At 33.9% G+C, this 27,852-nt stretch overlaps 2 protein-coding genes across 2 annotated transcripts; both read left to right on the plus strand.

The window, feature by feature from the left end:
• Positions 1–1,275: 1,275 nt before the first annotated feature.
• EFS (histone-lysine N-methyltransferase) lies at positions 1,276–8,622 on the plus strand. The gene is made up of 18 exons (XM_079058220.1): positions 1,276–1,484; positions 1,790–1,865; positions 2,492–3,735; positions 3,815–3,981; positions 4,060–4,139; positions 4,231–4,362; positions 4,464–4,580; positions 4,737–4,829; positions 4,982–5,059; positions 5,242–5,298; positions 5,472–6,132; positions 6,234–6,289; positions 6,601–6,671; positions 6,753–6,835; positions 6,924–7,003; positions 7,071–7,147; positions 7,268–7,313; positions 7,405–8,622. Exons 3-18 carry the CDS (start codon positions 2,549–2,551, stop codon positions 8,323–8,325), a joined length of 3,906 nt encoding a protein of 1,301 aa, XP_078914346.1. The 5' UTR covers positions 1,276–1,484; positions 1,790–1,865; positions 2,492–2,548; the 3' UTR covers positions 8,326–8,622.
• Positions 8,623–25,515: 16,893 nt separating this feature from the next.
• LOC145122460 (uncharacterized) lies at positions 25,516–27,599 on the plus strand. The gene is made up of 2 exons (XM_079058062.1): positions 25,516–25,531; positions 27,163–27,599. The coding sequence occupies exons 1-2, from the start codon at positions 25,516–25,518 to the stop codon at positions 27,597–27,599; spliced, it is 453 nt and encodes a 150-aa protein (XP_078914188.1).
• Positions 27,600–27,852: the final 253 nt, after the last annotated feature.

A 27,852-nucleotide genomic window follows, 5' to 3' on the forward strand; every position in this document is an offset into this window, starting at 1 on the left:
ACATGTTAGATTCTTCCACGTAATTAAAACAAAACAAAAGTAAAAAGAAATTTTGAAAAAAAAAAGAACCAGACTATATTACAAAAGAAAAATAAAACAAATTTTGTAAAAAAACTTACAAACAAAAAAATATTAAACACTTACGAGTTAACTACTAAACAAAACAAACTTTATACCTCAACAAACAAAATATATAAAAAGAACTAAGCAAAAAAAAACTTTTATGTATTTTATTACTGACACAAAGACCAATTAAAAAAATATTACTATAATTATCACAGATCTATAACCACACTTAAACCCGACTCTTCAAATACTACAAAATTAATATAGTCACTTCCCAAATTACCCTCATAGCAAACAACTTTAATATGACTACCAGATAAACGAATGGAAACAACTATCCCACAATTATCAACTTACATACAAACACAACCAATCATAGTAATAACTTTTCGTTAACTTTTCATCAATCTATTTAAGTACTCAATTCAAACAACAACAATAACACCAAAAAAGACATTAACATGCAAAGTACGAAAAAAGTCAACAAACATCTCAAAAAAAAACCATGAACACGCCATTTCCCTTTAAATTACCGACCATTCCAACCCGCGCCAATGGCACGCAACTGATTTTCATCTAGTTTTTATAAAAAGTCCATAAAAACCTTACTTCTTAAGCCAACTCAGATTACACCCATTCTCCAAAATTATGACTAACATTTTTCTACACTCTAAAGTATATTGATTGATACGCTTTCAAACCAAAATCTTAGATTTTTTTTTTTGTAAGTTTGGAGCCCTCCCTGTATTTCTTTTGATTATACTTTGCACAGTCCCATCGTATCAAAACTTACCTAATTGATATATTGAAAATCTAACATAATAATGTTTTAGTCTTTCTCAAAATGTTTATAATAATTACCAAAATTACATTCTTTAAAATTTTGCAACCAAGTCAATTTATCTTTTATAATATGCCAAATATCTTTTTTAGAAGGCGTTAATTATTACTATATAACTAAATATCAAAAGTTCAAATCTTATATTCATTTATTACCAAGTAAATTATCAAAGATTCTTAAAAACGTAATTAGAAATCAAATAGTCATTTGGTTCGAAATTATGAATTCAGTCCAATATATCAATAAAAAGACAATTTAATCTCACAAATTATACATGATTTTTTTTAATGTAAACATTAAAAGTAACAAGTTTATTTTTTGGATGCAATATAAGAAGTAGCAAGCACAGCACACCTACGAAAACGAAACACACACAAACCCAAATAAGATTTTTGGGGTCGCAGACCTTTCTCCTAAATTTCCCCCAAACCAAACGTGTTTCTCCACAGCGCCATATCGATTCTCCCCTTTCTCTCTCTAAACTGTTCCTCTTGCGTGTTGATATAATCACCAAATTCTTGCTCTCTCGCGACGCCTCCCGTTTTTTTATTTTGCTCACTGAATCGTTCTTCTTCAGGTACGAATATGATGATCTTTTGCTCCTTTTTCTTGCGCCAAATTGTTAAGGTCACCTGTCGGTGGGGTTTTGTTTGTCGTATTATTTAATTTGCTACTGCATTGACCTATGAATGCAGTCTCCCTGCTAGGTTTTTTGGTTTTAATTTGAAGAATTTATCACCCTGATATTAGGGTTTTTGCTTTCCTTCGTTTTTTCTATTTCATCCCATTCTCCCTCTTTTTAATGATTGAGACGATTTTAATTTCTTTGTTTGGGGTATCTGTGTAATTGTGTCTTCCTTGACTTGCATTTTATTATTTCAGGTGCGTTTCAATTGAATCAGTTGGTATGCAGCGCCTACTTAATCGTTGATTGTTGCTTTCTTTCTCATACAAGATGGTAAATATTCGCAAATTACCCTTTTCCCCTAAATTTACAGATAATCATGTATGAATTGAAGGCTGGTTCACTAGATGAACAGTAGGCAGAAACCTTCAAGTTAAAATTTTATGATATAAAACATCTGCTGTATGTTTGTATGTATTTATTTGTGTGTCTACTTATCGAGATAAACTTGAATTGGAAGCATTAATGCAGTATATACTATATACCATATGTATGCTGAAAGATTTGTCTGTTTTTATGGGCAAAATTACTAAAATGCCCATAATTCTAGAGACGGTTGCTCTCGTTACCCCCACGTGCAGCCGCCCTTGACTATAGCACGTGACAGACTTATCGATACATTTATGTCTGCATTAACTTGTTCTATCAGTTTTTGGGATGGATCTTGTGAATTTATGAACACTCAACATCACTCGATTGCTCATTCTCTCTCATAAAAAGAAATACGAAACCCTCAGTGTTCTTTTTATGACTTTACATAACAATCATATGTAAATTGTAGGAGGCATCACTTATGATACAATAGACCTGAAACCTAGGATTGCATTTTCCTGATGCATGTTCATATGTTTATCTTCTCTTTGTATATTCATATTCATATTTCATAATAATGATTGCAGGCAAGTTGATGGTCGATGGTTCTTAGTGCTTGAACCAATCAAAGGGGTTTTAACATTATGCACGAATCTTTGATGGGAAATCAAGATTCTGAGATATTGCCAAATCAAGATTCTGAGATATTGCCAGAAGATGCAGAAGACACCCCATGTGACTTCAATGAACTTGTGTCTACTATGCAGCCGGATTGTTTAACTGACACATTATCAGTTTACTTAGAATCATGTGAGCCCTTATCAGTTACTGACAATGACCCTGACCCTTCTCACAATGTAGATGAACCAAATACTGATTCCCTTGTTGACCCTTTTAACTCTATTGTCTTAACTGAATCCTCTGAGGTGAGAGATAACCATGTGCAAAATATCAAATGTTCATCAACTCGGAGAAGTACCCGAAAAGTTACATCGAATCAGAAAACTGATACCAAGTTGGCTGCAAGAAAAAGCAGAAGAGCTTCTGGAAAGAAGCCAATGTTAGATTTATTATCTGCTGATGTTGGAAGAAGAAGAAGAAGTAATTTGATCCCCCGGGCCCGCCCTTCAGCTTGGGGAGTGGGAGGAAAAATAGATGAAATATTTAAAAAGAATGTCAATGTCAATGCAAATGCAAATGAAGATGTAGAAAAGTCAATAAAGGGAAGGACAGGACATAAGGGAGGAAAGAGGAATACAAAAAAGGGTCTTCTTTTGAAGTTCAAAGTTGGGTCAAAAGCTATTCAAAATTGCCAATTTAATACGATACCTAGCATAGATAATGATCTTGAAAGCTACACTGAGGTCAAAATAAAAGCTTCCACCCTTCAAAGTGATATAAAGGACAATTATGAAAATGAGGTGCCTAGTGCTTCGAATGAGAATCTTGATAAAAGAAGTGATGATTTGGCAGGAGTAGGAGAATCAGTTGAAAACGGGTGTTCAGATCCTGGAACTTCACCTGATTCTGAAGTTATTAATGTTATTCCAGAGACTCAAATTAGTGGAACTGCAGAAGGACTACATTCCTTAAAAGATTGTATTTCCAATTCCCATCAATCAAGTGATTGTGGTGTTGGAAGTGCAATTCCTAGTCCAGAAATAGTCAATGTCAATGATGTTTTATCATGTGACAAGTTTGACCATGGTGAGAAACAAGTTGAAGGGTCTGGATCTCCACGAAGTGCTTGGGTGTGTTGTGATGATTGTCATAAATGGAGACGTATATCAGCTATACTCGCAGATTCTATTGAATCCACAGAATGCAGATGGTATGATTTTATCCTTTTTCAACCTATGGTATAACAATAAATTTGTGTCTAAATACTTCAAAAATTTTATAACGTGAAGGATTTGTAAAGACAACATGGATAAAACCTTTGGGGATTGTTCAATTCCACAAGAAAAGTCGAATGCTGATATCAATGAGGAGCTGGAGTTATCTGAAGCATCTGGTGAGGAAGATGCTTCTAATACACAGTTGAATTCCAGTCAATCGGGACAAAAGCAGCAAATAGGTACTTGTTGACTTGTTGACCTGACAATCTTTTGTTTGCTTGAACTTCCATCTCATTAATCATATGCCATTGTTGCAGATCCTCCACAACTCTCTTGGAAGCTTATAAAGACAAACATGTTTCTGCATCGCAATCGTAAAAATCAGACTATTGATGAGGTTATTTGTTTTATTATTTATTACATCTATAAAAATCAGATATTTAATGTAGTGTGTTTACTAAAATGTGTATTCTTGAAATGGCTGTTAGATCATGGTTTGCCACTGTAAACCTTCATTAGATGGGCGCATGGGATGTCGGGATGAATGCCTTAATAGGATGCTGAATATAGAATGTGTAAAGGGAACATGCCCCTGTGGAGATTTGTGTTCGAATCAACAGGTTATTTATAATTTATAATTTGAATGCTATTTAGTATATGTGTTTGTTCAAAGAGGTACTTATGGCATATTGACATTAGCATTTTTTTTATGATTTTGCAGTTTCAAAAACGCAAGTATTCCAAACTGAAATGTTTTCCATGTGGAAAGAAGGGGTTTGGGCTTCAGCTGCAAGAGGATATTCCCAAAGGAAGGTTCCTAATTGAATATGTGGGGGAGGTAACATGTCTACTTTTGTCATTTTTTGCATTTCTTTTGCCCTATACATTATATGGAACCTTCTTGTTGCAAGATTCTCAGTTAATAGAATTGAGAATCTCATTAACTTGCTTATAATGCAAGTTATACAAATACAATTTCAATTTTTTTTTGTAGGTGCTTGATATGCCTGCTTATGAGGCTCGACAAAAAGAATATGCTCGAAAGGGTCATAAGCATTTCTATTTCATGACATTGAATGGCAGTGAGGTTAGTCTGCACTTTAATACACCTGTTGGATGAAATAAATACATTAAAATATAATAAATGAAATTGAACAACTCAAAAACAATAAAAAACTGAAAATAGAACTAGTGGCATGGCATAAAGCTCTATTGACATTGTTTCTTTTTTATTTTCAGGTTATAGATGCTTGTGCTAAAGGAAACTTGGGTCGTTTTATAAATCACAGCTGTCAACCAAATTGTCGCACTGAAAAGGTTAGTTTACTTGCAAGTTACAAGCACAATGTTTTATGTGAACAAACCTCATTGGAAAATATATACTTGAATTTAATTTATTTAAATATTAAATCATAAATTTACATTCTTACTGGAAAATATATACGTGAATTCAGTTTAATTTGTCAACTTACTACTTAATTTGTGTTCTATCTGACCAGTGGATGGTTAATGGGGAAGTCTGCATTGGACTCTTTGCAATAAGAGATATTAAGAAGGTATGCCCATCTTTTGGTGTGTATTATTTATTACTTTCTTGGGTTAAAATTAAATGCAAGAAATAAAATCTGCTTTTGTTATAATACACACATAAATGTAACGAAATTGTCATGGTATATTCTTTAAATTGTGTCATGACTCATGCTGACTTGATTAATTTGTTGAGTTTCAGGGGGAAGAGCTGACATTTGATTACAACTATGTAAGGGTGTTTGGGGCTGCAGCCAAAAAATGTGTGTGCGGGTCGTCCAGGTGTCGAGGCGTGATTGGTGGGGATCCACTAAGTTCTGAAACAGTGGTTTCGGGTGATTCTGATGATGAATTTCCTGAACCTGTTACATTTTATGAAAACCATAACAATAATAAGTTGGATAATTTATTAATAAGCGAGACACAGAGTGCTTCTAAAAATAATAGTCCTGTAACAGACAAGTTTTCTATGACTCCTGGACACTCAGAGGATGTGGAGAATGAGAAGGATTCTTTATTAGCCATTGATGATGATAAAAATACAGTTATTCCTATTGGGTCAACAGAAAGAGAAGTTTCATTTGAAAGATCTTCATCAGAAAGTAAAATGGATGTTTCCTTTAATAAAGTGACTGATGTGAAGCACAGTGAATCAAAGAAGAAACCAAAAGCTAATAAAAATGGAAACAAGTGTGTCATTTTAAAGCCACAATCACGCCCAAAGCAACCATCATCATTGGTGAAGAGAGGGAAATCTAAAAACCATAAGCCACCAGAGATCATAGATACCAAACCCTTGCCACTGCCACCTCACAAACCTAAAAGGATAGGGGAAGCCCCCTTAACCGGTCGATTTGAAGCAGGTTTGCTATTTATTCAACATTTCTCATTTATAAACCATCTTTTGGTAATAAAATAATAATAATAATAATAATAATATGCTTGATATGTTGTTGCAATGCAGTTCAAGAAGCACTTAATACTCTGCTAAATGCTGATGGAGGGATAAGCAAACGAAGAGTAAGTTGTACATGTGTATTTATAGTGCTTTGCTATTCTGTCTTTAGTGGTAGTGGTATGGTTGTTTCTTTTTCTTTTCTAAACCGTCTGAATGAGAGAAGACTAAATTACTATTTTACCCTTATGCTCCAAAATACAAATTTGTAAATGAAAATCTCATTAGTTACAAATAAGTAAAATATAGAGGAGAGTTAAAGCTATACATGGTGTACTTATGTTGCTCTTTTATAACTTCAAAGTTAATAAATGTTTGATTTTCTTATGTGTATTTTGATATGTCTTATCATCTGATTTGCTTTTGATTCTTGAAGGATGCTTGGAAGGGCTATTTGAAGCTTTTATGTCTAACTGCTCATAGTGGCAATGGTGAAGGAATTCAAAGGTTATTTTCTACCTTTTTTAGTGTTATAAATAATATATTTGGAAAAAAAAAATACTGATTTTGCCTTGATATAATTTTCAGTAATCGAGACCTTTCTATGATCTTGGATGCACTTCTGAAAACAAAATCTCGAACGGTTTTGTTCGACATAATTAACAAGAATGGTATTGTTTTTATTTTTGCTTCTTTTTAAATACACAGGGTTAATGTGTTCCTTGTCAACGATCATAATTCTTTTTATTGAATTTACAGGTTTACAGATGTTACACAACTTAATTAAACATTATAGAAAAGAGTTCATTAAGATTCCAATATTGCGAAAGCTTCTCAAGGTAAGTTTTAGAAAGCTATATTATACATCACAGTTTGTTAAATTACTATATTATCCATGCATGGCAGGTCTTGGAGTTTCTAGCGGAAGGAAAGATTCTTACACTGGAAAATATCTTAAAACCTTCTCCTAATGGAGCCATAAGGTCTGAAGTCTGAACAAACAAATTATGAATACGCTAGTTAGTTTTTTCATATTAAACAATAAAATATTTTATAGTAGTTTTGAGTAAAGCATAATGAAACTCCTTTGGGCTTCTTTTCAGCTTCAAGGAATCAATTTTGTCATTGACAGAGCATACGGACAAACAGGTACATTTTAAAATATTTACTCCAAAATAGCAACTTACTTTTGTTTATCCGTGCACTTTTTATTTTATTTTATTTATTTATTGTCCAATAGGTCCATCAAATCGCCCGAAATTTCCGTGACAAGTGGATTCCATGGTATGCCCGAAAAGTCATCCGGGCAGATAGGGACAAGGAAAGAATGGAACCTCAACCTCAAACGACCTCAAATTTCAAAACTTTTCAAGGGCAAAACAGTCATTCCACCGACAGAGTTCCCGACAACTCCATGAAGCCGCCACTCACTGTCGATACACCGCCAGTAGAAGCTTCCGCCGCCTCATGTGTCAGCAGTTGCACCCGCATCCGGACCCGGAAACGTAAAAGCAGGTGGGACCAGCCGGGAGACATAACAACAATAATACCGGATATAGCATTAGTAACCAATGAAAGTCAACAACGCGGTCAAACCAAAACTGAAGATATGGACGAAGACGCCCCTCCCGGATTTTCATCTCCGGTCAACCGCCAGCTGTTGTTTGCATCAACTTCCGGCGATCCGGTGAAGGGCCACCTCCAAGACCGATACAATTCGTGGTTACCCACTGCCTTTGGTCTACCATCTTCTGTTCTCCGACGGATCGGGATACCACCATACGGTGCCACCGCCGCCGAGAGCTGGGTGGTTGCTCCGGCGATGACTTTCCACCCTTTTCCACCGCTACCCATGTATCCCCGCCATGAACAATCATGGCGGGGGTGTACAGATAACGACCCCCCTGGTTTTCAAAGATTTAGGAACCCCAATACATTGGGTCGGAGATACTACAAGCAACATAAATGGAATAACTCAAGATCTGGGCTCCCGTGGGGCCCTAACAAGTATGGCCCAGGCCCAGGCTCAAATTATGTTGGGCCAAACCAGGGGTATGGAGGGAATGAAGGATATAATAATAATAACAATGTCAATAATAATAGTGGGGTTGGAAGCTTTTATGGGGGAGGAGGAGAGAGACACACACACACACAGAGGTGAAGTGGTGATTTGTGGAGGTGTTTTGTTAATTTGTTATGTGTAGTGAAAATTGGATGTTTGTTTGGTTGTTGTTTTTATTTATGGTTGGTTGACCTCAATTTTTATAGGGTTAAAAAAGTGGGTCATCATAGTCGTCGTTGTTACAGATATAGAGCTTATGCCTACTGTGAGCCTGTGCTTGGGTATTTTGATTGATTGATTGATTGTTCACCTCGAAGAGGTAAAGCTTTTACTCCTTGTGCTTCTTTCACTTGTATTTATTTTGAGGTGTCATCCAATAAATTACAATTGCTTTTATTTCTTTTCCATTAAATTATTTTTTATTTATATACTATATCATGTTGGTTTTCTTGTATTAAACTTGATAAGGTGAATATTTTGTTTGAACCCCGCTCTTTGACCTATCTTGTTTCGTCAATTCGTCTTGTCTTGTCTTTTTAGATGCATAATTTATGTACAATCAACGACAAAGAACAAACAAACGAAGGGTTAACGACATAGGAGGGTAATAAGGTTTGAAGTTTGTCCATGTTAGGTCCTTAAGGCTTTTTTGGTACATATTACACCGATATGGTTTGTTATAACCGCTTAAAAAATGTAATAAGGTTTTAATTTTGTCAATATTAGGTCCCTAGGGTTTTTTTGTACATATTATACCAACATGGTTGTTATAACTGTTTAAAGAGGGGTAATAAGGTTTTAATTTTGTACATATTAGGTCCCTATTTTTAATATTTTTATCATTTTATCTAATTCTTTTACAATTTATATTAATATCTAGTTAGATGACTTAATCATTTCATCTTCTCATTTTAGTCGCCCATTCACCACAACCATGGTTTCATTTGAAATGTTATATAACATTTTTTTTTTGTCATTTTCACTAAAAAAAATAGTAATAATCAAAGTCTTAATGATTAAGACTATGTTTGACACGCCACAACTAACTGATAGGTTAGTTTATTTTTCGATCTTTTTTAAGTTGTCTTGTTTGACAAACCAAAAAGTAGCTTATAAGCTAGCATTTTAAAAAGCTACTTAGACTAGTTTTTTATTTTGACCATCGCTCTGCCACTGACTTATAAACTATCTGAAATTTATATAATGACATAAAAGTCATTTTAAAAAATATGTTTTCTTAAATAATTAAGGGGTATATTTGAAAATTAAAAAAAAAACTTTTGAAAACTAGTCTAAGTAGCATTTTAAAACGGTAGCTTATAAGCTATTTTTTGGCTTGCCAAACATGTCAACTTAAAAAATATCGAAAAATAAACTAGTTATCAGCTAGTTGTGGCGCGCCAAACATAGCCTTAATCATTAAGACTTTGATTATTATTATTATTATTATTATTTATTTATTTATTTATTTATTTTTTGTAAAAATGACCAAAAAAAAGTTATGTAACCTTTTATTTGAAACCATGGTTGTGGTGAATGGACGACTAAAATGAGAAGATGAAATGATAAAGCCATCTAACTAGATACTAATATAAATTGTAAAAGAGTTAGATGAGATGATAATAATATTAAAAATAGGGACCTAATATGGACACAATTAAAACCTTATTACCCTCTTTAAACGATTATAACAACCATATTGGTGTAATATGTACAAAAAAAAGACCTTAGGGACATAATATGGACAAAATTAAAACATTATTACCTTTTTAAACGGTTATAACAAACCATATTGGTGTAATATGTACAAAAAAAACCTTAAGGTCTTAATGTGGACAAACTTAAAACCTTATTACCCTCCTATGTCATTAACCCCACAAACGAATGAATGCTTGTTCATTAAGATGCTAAAGAAAAATAAATGAACAGATATAAACAAACATAAATGAATTGATGTAAATGAACATAAACGTAGATAAATAAAAATAAATGACCATAAAAATCCAAATAAAGAAACATACCTAAATACATGTTTTATAGATAATTCTACGCCAAAAAAAAACATAAAAAAATACTTAAAATATTTTTTTCCAAATATTTTCTCCAAAAATAAAAAATTTGCATAACTTGACACCTTGGCCTTTAGCTTCATCATGATATCGTGCGATATCTCATATCTTAGTGTTTTGAGCTTCTTTCTCGTCTTAATTAAGATAAAAGATGCTTATACTGCTTGAAATTATAATTTTGAAGATAATTTGAACTGCTAAGGAAAAAGGAAGCATATTGGAGGTGGAAGTAGATGTGGAACACAAGAAGCAGAAATAATTACCGAACTGAAGTGAACGTGTCGTGTCCATACAAGTAACACATCACGTTGATGACTTAGAGTTCTAACCTAACGCTTGCACTTACGCACCGCGTCTAAAGGACATACGGGCCACGTTTTAGGTCAGCAGAAAAACTATAAATAGACCCTTGTCTTTGACCTAAAAATATCATACATCAGAGATACAACAAAGATGAGCCATTTTGAGTCTCCAAAAGACGATTTCAAGGCCGCAATACTGACTAGGAGTAGGAATATGATTGATCAGTAGCAGAATCATTAAGGATTTGCTTGATTTGCTTTACTGGCTATATTTAACACTATACTGTGATTTCCTTGCATGATTTTACCTCAAAGATGATCACACTTGATCACTCTTCAAACGATCACACGTCACAAAAGATCAACATATATAACATTATTAATTTCCTATAATACAAGCAAAAAAAAAATAAAGTTCATTATAAACGTAAATGAATGAACATAAATGAACGTAATGAACAAACAATCTTGTTCATGTTCGTGCATTTATTAAATAAACGAATGTCCTGCCAAACTGTTTGAAAACAGTTTGCTAAATGTTCAGTCTTATGCTTTGTAATACTATATAGTATTGTTATACGTAGGTTGATATATCAACATTAGCCTTGTCTGATGGTTTGTCTTGTATAGTCTTGTTATAAGTGAAACTTTAAAATTGTAAAAAAAAGCCTATATTTGTCAACCACAACTAGCTTTGTTTTTTTAATAGAAAATACAAAACTTGTTGGAAATTTTACAAAAATAGGATTTTGATATGAAATGAAATAGCATGTTAACCGGTTGAGAGGTTTTTTTTGAAAGCAAAATACAAAAGTTTTCTCAAAATAACGATCAAAATTTAAGGAGATTTTTAGAATGGTTTAATGTCCTAAAATGATAACTAATAACAACTTGCACTTTAAGTCACTTATATTTTAATTGTATCCAAAATGTCACTAAACGTTTTTCCGAATTCTCAATACACCATTATATACATTTTAGTTGGACAGTTCTGTCATATCGGATACCACAATAGAATACAACACTTGATGTTACGTAGGATTCAATTTTGATTGAAATCTACCACTATAGTGTGTTGTAAAATCAAACTAATAGACACGCAAGGAAACCGACAAATAATATTGATAATTATGTGTCGATTAGTTGCGAATAATAGATCCAATTATTATTATTATATTTACCAAGTTTCGTCCAAAACCAGATCAATCATTCACGATTAGATCTGATTATAAGAAAGGAAGAAGAAGACAGTCCTGTTGTTAGACGAAAGTAAATGCAAGACAGAAAAGTAAAACCGACGTGTTGATGGTTGATCTTGAACTTCAAATAACTGCACGGATCGGACTCCTGTCCTTAAAGGTTTATACTTCGCTTCTACTGGCTGTAAGCAACAGAGTAAAACCCCAGGATTTAATGCAGATCTATCGATCTTCCAACAACACTAGAAATCGACAAACACAAAGTGAATACTCGGAAACCAGAAGAAAATCGCAGAGAGTGAGAGAGAGCTTTTGATTTTCGTGAGTGTGTCAAATGGCTCCTAGGGAGCAGTATTTATAGGTATCGAAACCCTAGAAGGCATAAAACGGGCCCCCATAGGCCGGCCCCAGAAACCCTAGGGCGACGACTTGCTCTCCAAGCAAGCCGTTTCCTGATCCTTCTAGACAGATGATGTTACTTGGGTGTCACGAAGATTAAACCCCAGTTTAATGAGAACAAACAAGAAGAGACCGATTCAATGGTATCCTTATAGGTTTAAACCATGAACCTTAATGACCTCTCCGGTTTACCCCCACATATCACAAGTCATCTTTGTGTTCTCCCTGAGCGCTAATATGGTCATGCGCTATAAACCCTTTTCATGATCCTTTAGAAGATAAACCACTAATCTTCACTTGAGGCGGCACCACCTCTAGATCATATAGGCAAAGTTTTACAACATCTTCGTTGCTTAGATGTCTCCAAAACTTTGTTAAGAGTTGTAACTCAACCTCTTTCTCGGCAACGACGTACTATCCTACCTCACATGGATCTATCATTAATGATAGTACCTTCTACCGTTAGTGACTTCGTTGTTACCCTTTAAACTTGAGAATTAGTAGCACTAATGTCAAGTTGGGTTTCCATCACTAAGCGATTCTATTGTGGTTTTAGACCCATGACTCTCGTGGTAGATGTAACCAAATCTCTCGTCAGAGGTTTGGTAAACGGATCTGCCAAGTTCCTACTTGTCTTGACATAGACAACCTTGATGGTACCACTTTCAGTTAGTTGTCTCACAAAATTGTGTCGCAGACCTACATGTCTCGACTTCCCATTATATACCGCATTATATACTTTAGACAATGTGGCCTCACTGTCACAGTACATGGGTATTGAAGGCATTGGAATATCCCACAAACGAATATCCATAAGTAAATCTCGAATCCACTCTGCCTCTTTGCCTGCTGCTGCTAAGGCAATTAGCTCGCTTCCATCGTTGAATGAGCTATGCACGTCTGTTTCTTGCTCGCCCAAGAAATAACACCACCAGCTAGAGTATAAATCCAACCACTTGTGGATTTTGAATCACTAGTGTGATCAATCCAACTGGCATCGGAATAACCTTCAAGTATTCCATTAGATGACGAATACGTCAACTCAAAAGTACTTGTCCTTTTTAGGTATCATAGTACTCTACCCACTGCCTTCCAGTGCTCCGTCCCTGGATTAACAGTATACTAACTCAATTTGCTTACAGCGAATGCGATGTCAGGTCGAGTGCAGTGAGTAGCATACATCATGCTTCCAACTACACTAGCATATTCTAGTTGAGCCACTACTCGACCAGAATTCACCTTTAGTTTCACACTTGAATCAAAAGGAGTGTTGAATTCTTTAATGTTCAAATGTTGAAACTTTGTCAGAATTTTCTCTATGTAATGAGATTGACTCAGAGAAATCTGACCATCTGTCCTTTTCACCTTGATACCAAGAATTGTATCAACTTCTCCAAGATCTTTCATCTTAAAGTTCGAGGATAGGTAATTCTTCGTCTCAAGAATACCTTCTAGGTTAGTGCCAATGATCAACATATCATCAACATAAAGACATATAACAACTATGTAATCGGATGTATGTTTAGAATAAATACATCTGTCAACACTATTGTGCTGAAAACCAAAGGCAGTCACAGTGGTGTCAAATCTCTCATGCCACTGTTTAAGAGCTTGCTTCAACCCGTACAAGGATTTAACAAGTCTACACACTTTGTTTTCTTGTTCAGGTATCACGAAACCTTCAGGTTGCTCCAAGTAAATCTCCTCCTTGAGACAACCATTTAGAAAGGCTGTCTTCACATCCATTTGATGAATGTACAGTCCTTTCAAAGTTGATATTGCTATGAGAGTTCTAATAGAACTAATCCTAGCAACTGGGGCATAGGTATCAAAATAATCAATACCTTCTCGCTGCCTATAGCCCTTAGCAACTAATCTTGCTTTATAGGCAGATATTGATCCATCTGGATGATACTTTCTCTTGAATATCCACTTGGATCCTATAGGTTTTCTCCCCTTGGGTAGATCAGCTAACTCCCAAGTTCTATTACCCATGATTGAATCCATTTCGTCATTGATGGCTTCCTTCCACAAAGGCGCATCTCAAGATGTCATGGCTTCAGTAAAGGTCTTAGGATCATCATCCAAATTAATGGCAAAGATGACCTCTCTTGTCACTTTCTTTTGTGTTCCTTCGACCAAAAAAGAATAGAAATCGTCTCCAAAACTTTTCTCTATTCTAGCCCTAGTACTTCTCCTTGGTTCCTTTACAATAAGAGGAGGTGGGAGTATTTCTCGAGAAGTACTTGTAGGTGTTGTATGACTGGAGTTTTCTTTATCCCTAGAAAACTTGTCCTCAAAGAATTCCACATCTCTGGATTCCACAACAACACCTGATTCAAGTTTTATAATTTTATTTTAATATTGTTTAATCATCTTAATGAAATCTTATTTTATTTATTAAGTTAAATTAATACTAAATTTTTGTTATCTTACCGTCATTTTATTGCGTTCTATCATTCTAAGCAAAATAATATGGTTGCATTGTCTAATCGATACAAGTAATTTGAACAAACATAGAACATTATCTTATTGTATTTTTATTATAAACTTACTATATTTTTGGTATTTCAAACCAGACAGAGTATATTATCTTATTGTATTTTTACTATGATATTATTTTATTATGATATTATTTTTACTATGATATTATTTTATTATCTCAAAGCACAATAATTTATTGCATCTAGCCATCGTTGGTTTTTTTGCCTTTATCATACAAATTACAAATAGTTAGACTAAGGATGCGGTTTCACAACAACTCTTAGCGCGTGTGAATTTTGAGGCTGGGGCGATGTTTACCACATTCATTGCAATTGCAATGCCAGCTCAGCCCATCACAACCTGCGTTGAAACCACATCCATCGGTCTTAAAGCTTACGAATGACCATATGATCCATACCTTTTGTGTTTAGAAATTAGAATACATCTTGCAAAGGGATTTATACCTTCATTAAGTTTTATACAATTTGTAAGTTATTTGTAATTACTAAAATGATAAAAATAGGTGATGTGTTACATATTTTTTTTCATATATTCAAACGTTATCAATTTATTCCATCGTGAGTTGATCGTATGGTATAAAGCAAAAAATATCTAGGCGAAGTTGCACGTGAAAAGTAAAGAGTTGGAACCGACAGGAGTTGATGATGTAGTGAATATTAAGTGGGGTTCCACTCCCGATCACATGTCCAGCCCTCTTGCGATACTTTTTTTTTAGTAAAATGTTTATTTATTAATGATTAAAAAATAAATATAGCTTAATTTTCAAATCATCTTTAAAGATATAGATAAAAAAGATTAATAAATTATTTAAATAGCCATTAAAATTACATGGTGTTTCATGGGCTGCAATTTCGTTGTCTAATATTTAAAAAAAAGTTGAATTTATAATATTTACCTGATGAAATCGCAGATAGGCTTTACAATTTTCCCCAACCCATTGGTGATTTACTCATAAGCTCATATGAAATTTTGTTTTTTGTTTTTCTTTTATTTGTACTAATGAGAGTATTTCTGATAATTTTTGACAAATAATTAAGTAAAATAGCTAGTATATCATTTTCTTTATGAATAACTACGTAATTTTGTACTTAAACTGAAATATCAATTTTGTCACGTCATAACATAAAATTACAATCAGAATTATAATCGATACAAATACAATCAATCACTATTATAAAGTATAATCCCACCTAATTAGATTTACAACACATTGAATGCAAAAAGTCTAAGATAAGAACTAAGAAAGGAGGTAGAGTCAACGTGTGAGTTTGAATCACGTGATCTCTAGAACTACTACATCCGAACAAGTGGCATGTTAGAGCACGACAAAGGCTCTCTACACACGTGGCTTCCAGCCTCATTGCCCCACCATAAAGATCGCCGGCCGTGCTCGCTCTCTAATCCATCCACCAAAAGCCGTGTTATTATATATTAAGTTCCGAATATATAACTTATAATCTTGTAATTCCATTTGTAATGTCCCTCAATTTTGTATAAACAACTTGAATGTTTATGGGACCTCATCAAATATCTGTAACTATTTTCTTAAATGAATTGCAAATTGATCTTTAGAGACTATTCCAAGCTATCAATACAAATTGTGTTTCAACCATCAAATTGATCTTTAGAGACTATTCCAAGCTATCAATACAAATTGTGTTTCAACCATCAAATTTGGATCTTACATCAAGTTTGGTCCCTATCTTCACCCTACGGGTTTAAAATTTCATATTTAGTTCGATATAATCCAAACTTGATGGTTGAAACACCATTTATATTGGTAGTTTGGAATAGTCTTTAAAGATTACTTTGTAATTCATTTAATAAAATTATTACAGATAACTGATAAGATCACATAAATATTTAGTTGTTTATATAAAATTTCAGTGTTTAATATAAGAAGGCATAATAACTCCATCAAGAGACAAAATAGGTAAAATGTAAAACTATTTTAATACAATACTAGTAATCTCTTTATATATATATATATATATATATATATATATATATATATATATATATATATATATATATATATATATATATATAGTGACGGATCCAGCAAGAAAAGTCAGGGGTTGTACAAATATTTTATGGGTTACACTACTAGAAAAAACTCATTTCTAAAGATAGTTTTTGTTACAAAATCGTCAATGAACCGATGATTTAACACTAAATTCATAATTATCAGACTTTGTGATGGATTATCAACGGATTCGTGACAGATTTCCAATGGATTTGTGACGGACTCCGACGATTTTTTCACTAAATTTACATTTGACGGGAAATTTGAGGGGTAGCTCGTGCTACCGCGTGCTACATAGTAAATCCGCCCTTGGAAGTAGGTTCAATAGAAAATGCATAACTAGGACAACATATGTTGAGACCAATGATCAAGTGACACGTGTCCAATTCTTTATTCATAAGCAATGTATTGTAGAAATTATTTATATAGTTTACTCTAAAGTGATGTGTTGTCATGTTTTCATTGGTTCCATCATATGTTGCCCTGAACATTCATTTATTCAAATATCACTAAGTAACGGCCTCTAACATGAGCACATGTCAATAGTAAGTTAGACATGGAAAACTTAGTAAGTAATACTAAGATTAGGCAGAAAGCAGTGAACACTTTTCAATAAAAAGGTCATAACCCTTATTTTATTCGAAACTCAACTAAAAAACAGCTCATGTGGCACAAAGCTGGTGGTTGTCGAGGCCAACAAAATTAATAACCCTAAATATTACACACTAAAATAGTGTATAGTGGTAAAGGGATCGTATCCACGGAGATTGGTTCAATTTAAGTCTCTATGTAAATCACTTGTTCAAGTACTTGTAAAACAAAAGTGAAAGTAAAATGGAGGGGGAGGTTTAATTCTTTGGGATTGTTTGAAAAAATTAAAACTAGCTAGAATGTAAATATGACAAATAGACAAATAAAAGATTTGATTAAAATCAATGAAGTGAAATTGGTTGATTTTAGGATACACCACATGGATGATATAGTTGACTTATCATTAGACTAAAAGGAACAACACTTGTGAATTGGTTTAACTTGGCTATAGCAATTCATAAGCACAAATCACCTCAACTCTTCTTAGATATTAAAATGGTTAGAGGAGCTCTAACACATTCCCTTAATTAAAGTCACAAAATCAATGAAGCATATAATCTTATGAAAATCAATTAGCTTTGAGTTCTAAGAGTTACCAAGTCCATAAGATAATCAAATGCTTACATTATCATTATGGAGGGAACATTCCCACGGTTTAAATGAAATGAAAACAAACATAGAAACCATTTGTTGCTTACCAATCTCAAAGTCCATTACTTAACCAAGAAATTGATCAACAAAAATATATGTTTATTCTTCTAAGCTCATGATCAAAGATAAACAAACATAAAAAGATGTTTAATTAGAGAACATTTCCATAAACTTCAAACACAAGGTAATAATAGTCTTCAAAACAACCAATCATCCATGGGATTAAACCCTAATCAACCAAATGAGAATTTAGCCAAGCATGGCCAAGATAGAAGAAATACAAGGTAGTTTAGTGGTACCAAACATTGTTCTAGTTGCAAGATGGAAAGAAATTACACCAATCTTCTAAATCATCCAATTCTTCCAAAGCCTTCTTGAGAGCAAAAAATGGAGTCCTTCTTCAAAGTGTTCATATGCAAAAATGCTTCAAATCTCCAGTAAAAGGGGTTCATTTCCATATTCAAAAAGTTGCTAAAAGCCACCCACCAACCTTCCACAAATAGAGTCAACAAGTCAAAACCCGGGTTCACTTCACCACTCTTCACGCGGATCGCGTATGGATCCACACGGACTGCGTGGGTCACGCTGAATGCATGCTTTGGCCTATTACAAATACCATCCAGTCCAATCTTCTAACTTATGCTCCAGCCCATTTGTGCAAGTTCTTGATAGTCCAATTGTGCCATTCCAAAGCTCTTCCAAGATGCTCCAATGCTCCTTTAATCTTCTATAGCTCGAGTCCTTGTCCAGAGATTAAGCCCAACGCGCTTCTTGCTTATATTGACACTAAGCCCAATTGCACCACCTCAAGTTCACAAGCAACCCACAAGCCTCCAATTGTCCCGTACTCCTTCCATACCTCCAGCAACGAAGTCTTCAGTAAATCCTGCAAATAAGCTCAAAAGACTGGAAAGCACCCGGTAAAGGAGAAAAATAATAAAAAGAGAAAATATGCATGAAGATTAACTAAAATGAGATGGAATGTGCTAAAATAAACTATAAAAATAATTAAATAAAATGAAACTATCAAAAGCATTGTAAACAATAAGAATACAATGTCATAAATTTCATGATTTCAAACAAACATCGCTACGGCTACCTGCATGAAAGCCAACCGCTACAATCCTGCTGCAATAAGAACTCGTTATTTTAGCTTGGAAGGACAATATACTACCATATCCCATATCTTTTTATTGGATGAGATTAGGGGTCTGTGAGAGCCCTTTCTCTAACTTCGATGCAAACTGAAACATATGAGTAACGACGAGCGAGATTGGATTTGGGCTTTGAAGAAAAACAAAGACGAAGCTTCGTTCCTCAACAAAGTGTTCATTTCTTTTTCACCAGGTTTTGTTCTATTTCTTTTATGGTTGGATGATGGAAAAACCAACAAGCTACAACTTCAAAGCTTACCTTCTTCTCTTCTGAAGAAAGGACTTTCTTTATATATGAAGCCGTTAAGTAAGGGGGGGCGGAGCTTGACGAGCGAAGCGAGCATAGAATGTCCTTCCTTCTTGAACTCCAGTCAATCACTACATAAACATCTCCTTCCAAATATCTAGAGATGAAGATTAGGTTGTCCGTAGGCTTTATTTCTCATGTTAGAATTTCTTTCTTTAGGTGGGATAAATCAATAGTTTAAACATTTCTTACAGTTCATACTGTAAGTCTTTCCTTTTATTTATCACCTATTTTTTGTATATAGAAACTCTCAAAGACTTTGACTTCAACTCTCGCATATTAATTTATTTTCAAACTAATTATAATTAGTTCTTTAAATTAGAGATTTAACTTGCCCATAGAAAATGAATGTTACGGTGACCATTTATGAACCAATCTTATCCGATTTAGGAATTGGTGATTGAAATCAGTCCGCTTTAGGATTTTACTAGTGAAATAAGTTTTCAAACTTATAAAAAACTGATTTCATACAGTAAGAAAACTATTGTTTTCATCAATCATTTCTTCAATTTTTTTTGTTACTATAAGGTTTTAGAGGTTTCCCACGATCGATTTTCACACCTTGTACTAACCTCGGATGCCTGAAAAGCTCATTTCCCAAAAATTAAAAGTTAAAATTGTTTTTAACCCCTAAACGATCTCGAATGCCCGAAACACCTTACATCTTAGCAAAGCCATACTGTCACACCCCCAAACCCGAACGGCGGAAACGCCCGGGGGTGGATGACGTCATGTACAGTATCACAACAATAGTATAATAGTAATCAAAGCAACAACAACTATTGTATTGATAATATAGTATTTACATTTTGTTCAAAACATTGTTAGTTTAACATGAAAACTATAGCAAAAGATAAGACGTGATGTTACTATACTCCGTCTTCTCGAACCCTGTGCGTGTACCTGTTTACTAGTTTCCTGAGAATACAAGTGTTTTTAAAAAGTGTCAACATTTAAGTTGGTGAGTTCATAAGTATTTTGTTTGAAAATATATGTTCTTTGTTATTGAAAACGTTAATGCGTTCTTCCAAAAAATCCAATATTTTCTTAGTAAATAAGTTATAGTCTTAGTACTTTTAAGACCAAAAAGTATAAGTTTCTTATGTTTATAATCTGTGATTCGAGGTTCTGATTCATGTAATTGGTATGACTCGTACTGTTACCTCCTATGACTGTTTAGTGTATACAAATTATATATAATTAAAATCAAACGGACAGTCGATTGGGTGATTCTTCCCTAAGCCCACAACCAAACAAGGAACATGAAGAAAGGCGGAAATCACACATTCCAGTGCCTATCGGATCTTTATTATATATAATCCTAACGTATACATTAAGTAATCATAGACTTTTGCAAAAAGGACACTCGATATATGTTTTCTGAACTTCTATTCGTACTGTATTAGTAAGTAATATAATGTATTGCTTTTTGTGCAACTGTGTGTAAGTCTAGAAATTCCGTGACTTCCTTCTATAATTCCTTAGTGTACACAAGTTATATAAAATCAAGGTTCAATAGGCCGTCGAATGTTGGGAATACTAGGGTTTGTGGTGGAGATCTGGATACCGACTTGGATCGTGATATCACTTTCCGAACTGATCTTTCTACCCTATTCCTGGGTTACAAGAAATTCAGCCTAGGATAATCCAAGTGGACACTTACGATTATAGGCACAGAAATCGTAAGCCAAAATGCTAGAGGATTCTGTGAAAGTATGATGAAAAACGAGAGCTTAAGATCGTAACCCTCTTCTGAAAAGAAGAGCCGTTTATATAATAAACGATATTAGGGTTTTATCAGGTTGGGCCGTCATTAGTTGCTTTGGAAGCAAGTAATATTAATCCGAATTTAATGAGGATTTAGGGTTACCAAAACTAACGAGTTCCGTTAGTTTTACCATAAACACCCTCAGCGGGACCCCAGCCAGGGGCTCTGCTCCTTGGACCCCGCTAGGGGCGCTGCCCCTAGACCCCGCCAAAGGGGCGCTGCCCCTGGACCCCCGACTAGTCGTCGAACCGGCTTCTAATTCGATCTTATACATGCGTGCACTCCGCACAACCCCGTACATATAATAAAATACAAATTTTGAAGCCCCTTAGCTCACATGTTAGTTCCAGTTACTTAAAATGACATGGTGACACTAAAATCACCAACATCGAATGTAATGGATCTGCCCTAAGCCCACAACCAAACAAGGAACAGGAAGTAAGGCGGACCCAAAAATTTTAAGTCGATCGGATCTTAATTTTATATAACTCTAGCATATACACTAAACAATTATAGACAGAAATATGATTCTCTTTTGTCCTAAAACCGACGTGTATGGAATATTGTACTTGCAAATAATGTAATATAGGTTTATTATTTAAATAAAACCCTTGAAAGTATATTTGCCCTGAAATCCGAATGTAAAGTTAATGTTCAAATAAAATTATTTGAAAATATATTATTCATAAATATGTCGTTGTTTTCTCCTTGTGAGTTCTTATAAGCATACTGACCCAGTCGGCCTGATCGCAACGTTCTTCAGGCGTCAGAATGTTAACGACATTTGTCACCCCAGGCCTGCCGGCCTAACTGTAGCTAACAGTTAAGGTCTGAGATTGTCAGTCTCAAATAGATCTATACATAAATATTTCTCTCTCCCTACAAGAGACTCTGGTTATAAGGCATGACTTTTACTAGTACTTAGATAAGTACGCGAAGACGTCTCACAAATTGCTTCAACGTGTTTACGAGTAATAAACTGAAAACCCTTTTAGTAATTAAAAATGTAACTTTGTAATGAATAAAGTGTATATGTGTTCCATAAACTATACCTATTATAGTTTATATGTTTGTTTCCGTATTGTCCCTGGACTTTGTAAAATAGTACTTACGTTCCATAAACCATACCTATTATAGTTTATATGTTTATTTCCGCATTGTACCTGAACTTTGTAAAATAGTACTTATGTTCCATAAACTATACCTATTATAGTTTGTATGTTTGTTCCGTATTGTGAAAACCGTTGCGTCTTAACATGTTTTGTAAATCTTTGTAAATTTAATAGTCACGATATTTTGCGTATTTAATAAATTTCACGTTTAATTGCATATTAACGGTAAGAAAATATAATAAGTAATTTATATTTTTAAACACAAGATTTTTTGTGTTTTACTTGTATTCCCCCCTAAAACAATTTAAAAATCGTAAAAACGTAGGGGTATGAATTCACCTTGAGTGTGTGTGCTTGTTTGGATACGAAGTGGTTGCGAATGATTCTCGGGATAGAATAAGTGATTATAACCGTATCCTAATAATATTTATACACATAATATCGTATATAAATTAGATAAGTTAATGAATTAAAGTGTTAAATCACACTAGATTGGGTTTAATACTTACAAAGAATGAAAAAGGTTCCTGGGAATTTTGGATGCAGATGTGAAGTGTTCTTGGCTATACTTTGAAGATATGAAGATATCCTGGGTAACTGCTTTGAAGGTTTGAAGATTCAAAGGATTTCCTTATGAGTTTTGAGAGCAATTGTACGTAACTTAAGAGTGAAGAATTGGAAATAGTGAGGGTGTTTTCGGTTGACATATATATATATATATATATATATATATATATATATATATATATATATATATATATATATATGAGATTGTGATCTTTACGTTGGGATATGTAACTTATCATATTGGAAAGAGTATACACCGCCTAAGTGACTAAATATCTAGATATTTTAAGGGAGTTTTCGGCTAAAAAAGGTGATTTCTATCTAGCATGACCGAAATCACTTAACTTACCTTCAAAGATATTGATTTCACATTGGGATTTCGGTCATGACTATTCATAAAGCATGTGTTTTCGGCCAACACTTCCTTAAAGCATATGTTTTCGGTCCTAAAGTCAACAAGAATGAGGGTATTTGACTTTGTTGACAAACAATGATATAGATTGAAAAAAATATGGTTTGTGCATCTCTAACCTCTAGGGCGGTGCACCCTTTTTAATTTTATATATCTATAATTTAAAAATGAGTAAAAATAAATGATGAAATATTTTAAAAAATATAAGATAGTTATTTTTAAGAGAAAAGTGTAAATTTAGCCAAATACACTAATTACTTTGTGGAAAATAGCCAAAAAAACCCAAATTACAAAAATAGCCTTAAAATCGCATATGGATTAAACCCATCTGCGATTTTTCCCTTTCATCTGCGATTTTGTGAAATCCATCTGCTATTTCGTGGGATCTAGTATAAAAACGTTGTTTTTTTCCTTCATTTTTCACTCTCTTTCTTGGAGAAACTCTCTCTCTCTCTCTCTCTCATGGACGATTTCCTTAGAGAGGGTTTAAACAAATTTTCCAAAAAAATAACAATAAAAATGATAATTTTTGAAAAAGTTTATATATAATAAAGTTGTTTCGTAGTTAAACCTATGAATTTCGTAGTCAAAATAAAAAAATAAAAAGCAAAAAAAATTCACAAAATCGCAGGTCAAAAGGGGAGGAAATCGCTATGTCCATCTGCGATTTTAAACTGGAAAAGGGGGTATATATACATCGAAAGAAAAAAGCCACCTGCGAACGTACAAGTGACTAAAGCACGTCTGTGCTAGCTACTTGTACGTTCGCAGATGACATGGCGAAATCGCAGATAGATTATACCCATCTGCGATTTTAGTGGCTAAAAATGCAATTTTTGTTTTCTTTGACTATTTTCCACAAAGTAATTAGTGTATTTTTGCTAAATTTGTAATTTTCTCTATTTTTAATGGATCATAGACAAAAATGTTTAAAAATAAAAGTATAAGGCTGAGTGATATATATATATATATATATATATATATATATATATATATATATATATATATATATATATATATATATATATATATATATATATATATATATATAAATTTGGAGTGAATACGCAAACTAAACAATATTTTTCTTGGATTTATTGCAATCTTGCAAGAATGACCATTTATGTAATTAATCTTAAGGGTTAACAACTATAAAAGTTGCTATATTTTAGCCAATGTCACGATTTAACCGTCATATGTTTTTTTGCCTAAAAAAATCATTTAGACTATCTATTATATCCACAACTAACCATTATAAGGATAGGTGCCACATCATCACGACACATTTACCACTAAATCATGGAATAACTATCACTACCACACCACTCCACCTCGTTTTTTTAATTAAATTTAATTAAAAAATACATAAAAATGCAAATACAATAAAAAGGTATTTTTATAAACTAGTTTTTTTATCAATAAAAAATATTACATAATTTTAAAAAAACAACTAAAATAAAATAAAAAAAACATAAAAATGCAAGCACACACAACTTAAACCAGTTTCTAAACCCCATTTTTTAATTATCCCACCATGATAACTCCTTAAATTTTAGTCAAGTTTTGAGATGTTTAAACAGTCTGTGGTTTATGTCTTCATATTGATGCATGACCACAACAACCAGATCGTCTTCATGTGCGTTGTTTATAACCAAGTTATAAAATTCGTCGAACTCGCGACATGTTGCCCTCATAAAGCGAAACTTAGAACATATTGCATCAAGATTACGACTGCAACAACCCACTAAATCATGGAAAACGTTTCCAACTTTTGCCCAAAAATCCTTGAAAGTTCGACTATCTGAGTCTTCCGAAACCGTCACCTATGTCACTACTAACTTCTCTTCTTCTTCTTCCGACCAACTCTGCATTTTGGTAGCCATGGTTTTTGAAAGTAAATAAAGGTAGAGAAGAAATGTTTGTGAAATATGAAGATGTATTGGTAAAAGAAAATGATTTGACTTTATGGGTTGTTAAATTGTTGTGTTATATATATATATATATATATATATATATATATATATATATATATATATATATATATATATATATATATATATATATATATATATTCAAAATTCTGACCGTTGAACAGTCAAGAAAAGCAAAATGCAATCCAATTGGTTGTTTATGTTCGTCGTCGGCAACACGGATGAGTGCGACCACGCCCGACCACGAATGGTCGGGATAGTGTGCACGAAAACTTTTCGTGGCCACGCAGACCACAATGGTCTTTGTCGAAGGTATACACAATGACCTTATACTTTAAAAAAACTTTGTCGTGGTCAATTCTTAACTGTTTGTTGCAAGATTTTGTTGATTTTACAAGTTTTTTGTTCTAATAAAACTATTCATATTTAAAAATATATATATTGTGGCCACTATCCGTTTTTTGTTTATTTATTTTATTTATTTTTTTTAAACTTTAGTCTTATATTTTTATCAAAGAAATTTGAATATAAATTAAATTTTGTAAATTTTGTTTTCTATATATAAACATCTATATCTACAATTGAAGAAAATATTGGAACTTCTTTGCAATGAAAGATTATATAACAAATTTTCTATATTGAATTTTTGCTTAATAATTCCAGCTTATCAACCGTATGGTGAATGGATTTGATGTTTAAGTGGATCCATCATATATAAAGTACCGGTCCAACTAACTTATACATGGTAAAACTCAAAATCTTCATCCGCCACAAAAGTTTGAAATATGTTTTTGACAAAAGAAAAAAAAAAGATTTAAATTCTTAAACAACAAGGCTATGTTGTATGAAGTCGTAAAATTCCAAATATTATTTATTTATTTATATGTGAATGTGATATATATTTATTCAATTACAAATGCCAACTGACTAAACTTATTTAAGACTGCTGGGTATGGACAACGTCCACCGAGGCGTCTTTGGGCGTTATAACGCACAAACACCACCCCCTTCAATTGACGTCGTTTTTCTTCTTTTTCTCAAAAGGCGTTGCCAAAATCTAATAGCCTAAGCGAAAAAAATTGTATTGTATATATTATAAGGTTATTGTCACTGTAGTCCAACAATGTTTCGTATATTTGTTTAAATGGTCCCTCGTGACTTTTTTTTGCCTTTAAAGGGTACGAATTCATGTTTTTAGGGTTTAAAAAGTCCTTTAAAAAAATGAAGGGGTCACCCGGTGAACCCCTTCCTAGTCAGCAGGTTTAAAGTTAAAAAAATGTCACCTCATCAAGTCTCTTATCAATTAAGCGCTCTCTCTCTCTCTCTCTCATCCCTACATCGCCGGAAAGCCCTAATTCCCTGTTTCCTTCCACCGATGACTGCCTATATTATTCCCTTTATTCGTTCCCACCCAAGAACATATGGCTTCCCATCAAATTCACAACAGCAATCGGTGGTTGCTACAACCCTAAAACCACCATGCACCGTCACACCCTACCACCATTCCACCTTCCTCTCTGTCTTATAATAAACACCCATTTCCTCTATCGATTCCTATCAAAAAATAACCCCAGCACCCATTCCATTCTTCAATTTTTGACAAGAATAATAAAAAGAGAGAGAGAGAGAGAGAGAGAGAGAGAGAAGGCGATTTCATAGATTATTTCCTCGCACATCATATTCGTCACAAGCAGCATCATATAACTCATTCACAGTTTCCTACCTAATAAACTCATGCCGATTCCCTCCAGACAAGGCGATTTCAGCTTCCAAATGCTTAAACATCCAAACCCCAGATCGAGCAGACTCTGTGATAGCATTTTTCAAGAATCAAGGCTTCACAGAAACCCAAATATCTCATTTAGTGCGAAAGTTTCCCAGGGCTCTCACATGTAATCCCCAAACAAACCTTTTTCCCAAATTTGAGTTCTTACGTTCTGTAGGACTTTCAGATTCTGATATTGTCAAGATACTAATTGCAAGACCCAAATCCCTTCGTAAAAGCTTGAAGAATAGTATAGAACCTACCTTTAACTTACTTAGAGATTTACTCCAATCCAATGAAAAAACTCTTCTTGCAATCAGGAGGTGTGCGTGGGTCTTGGATTTGGATTCCCAAGCAAATGTGATTCCAAATATGCAGTTATTGCGTGATGTTGGTGTGCCTGGATCAAAGATGCTTTATGTATTAACTTACCACCCTAGAGATATTTCAGGTACTAAAGAACAGTTCAAAAAGGTCGTGGAAGAAGTTGTGGAAATGGGCGTTGATCCTTTGAAAACAAATTTCATGTCAGCTGTTCACGCACTTAGGTCAATAAGCAAGTCCACTTGGGAGAAGAAGATGGAGAATTTTCTTCTACCTGTTGATGATCGATGACTATTAACACCTCCACGGCTGGCCAAAGACAAGATCCCCTTTCCTTTCCGTCCCATCGACCCTCGTTGCCAAACCACCCGAGCCCGAGCCCTGTCGCTGATCGTTTCCTTTATCAACACCACCGAACACCTTTTCACAGCTCGCTACCACAACCGAAGCAAGAAACCTCGATGCCTTCCCCTTTCTTCCTTCCCTTCGGCCTCGTCAAGCCCCATAGGCGAACACGATCGGCCAAGGCATCTGGAGTAGCAGA

This window comes from Lactuca virosa, chromosome 6, assembly GCF_052849685.1.
Source record: "Lactuca virosa cultivar CGN04683 chromosome 6, Lactuca_virosa_CGN04683_v6, whole genome shotgun sequence".
Taxonomy (NCBI): Eukaryota; Viridiplantae; Streptophyta; class Magnoliopsida; order Asterales; family Asteraceae; genus Lactuca; species Lactuca virosa.

Bases quoted from the DNA above. Each gene is read 5' to 3' on its own strand.
- EFS (XM_079058220.1), top strand. From the start codon at position 2,549: ATGCACGAATCTTTGATGGGAAATCAAGATTCTGAGATATTGCCAAAT. The intron at 6,133-6,233 runs GTTTGCTATTTA...GTTGCAATGCAG, and splicing joins AACCGGTCGATTTGAAGCAG to TTCAAGAAGCACTTAATACT. The intron at 7,148-7,267 runs GTCTGAAGTCTG...GCTTCTTTTCAG, and splicing joins TCTCCTAATGGAGCCATAAG to CTTCAAGGAATCAATTTTGT.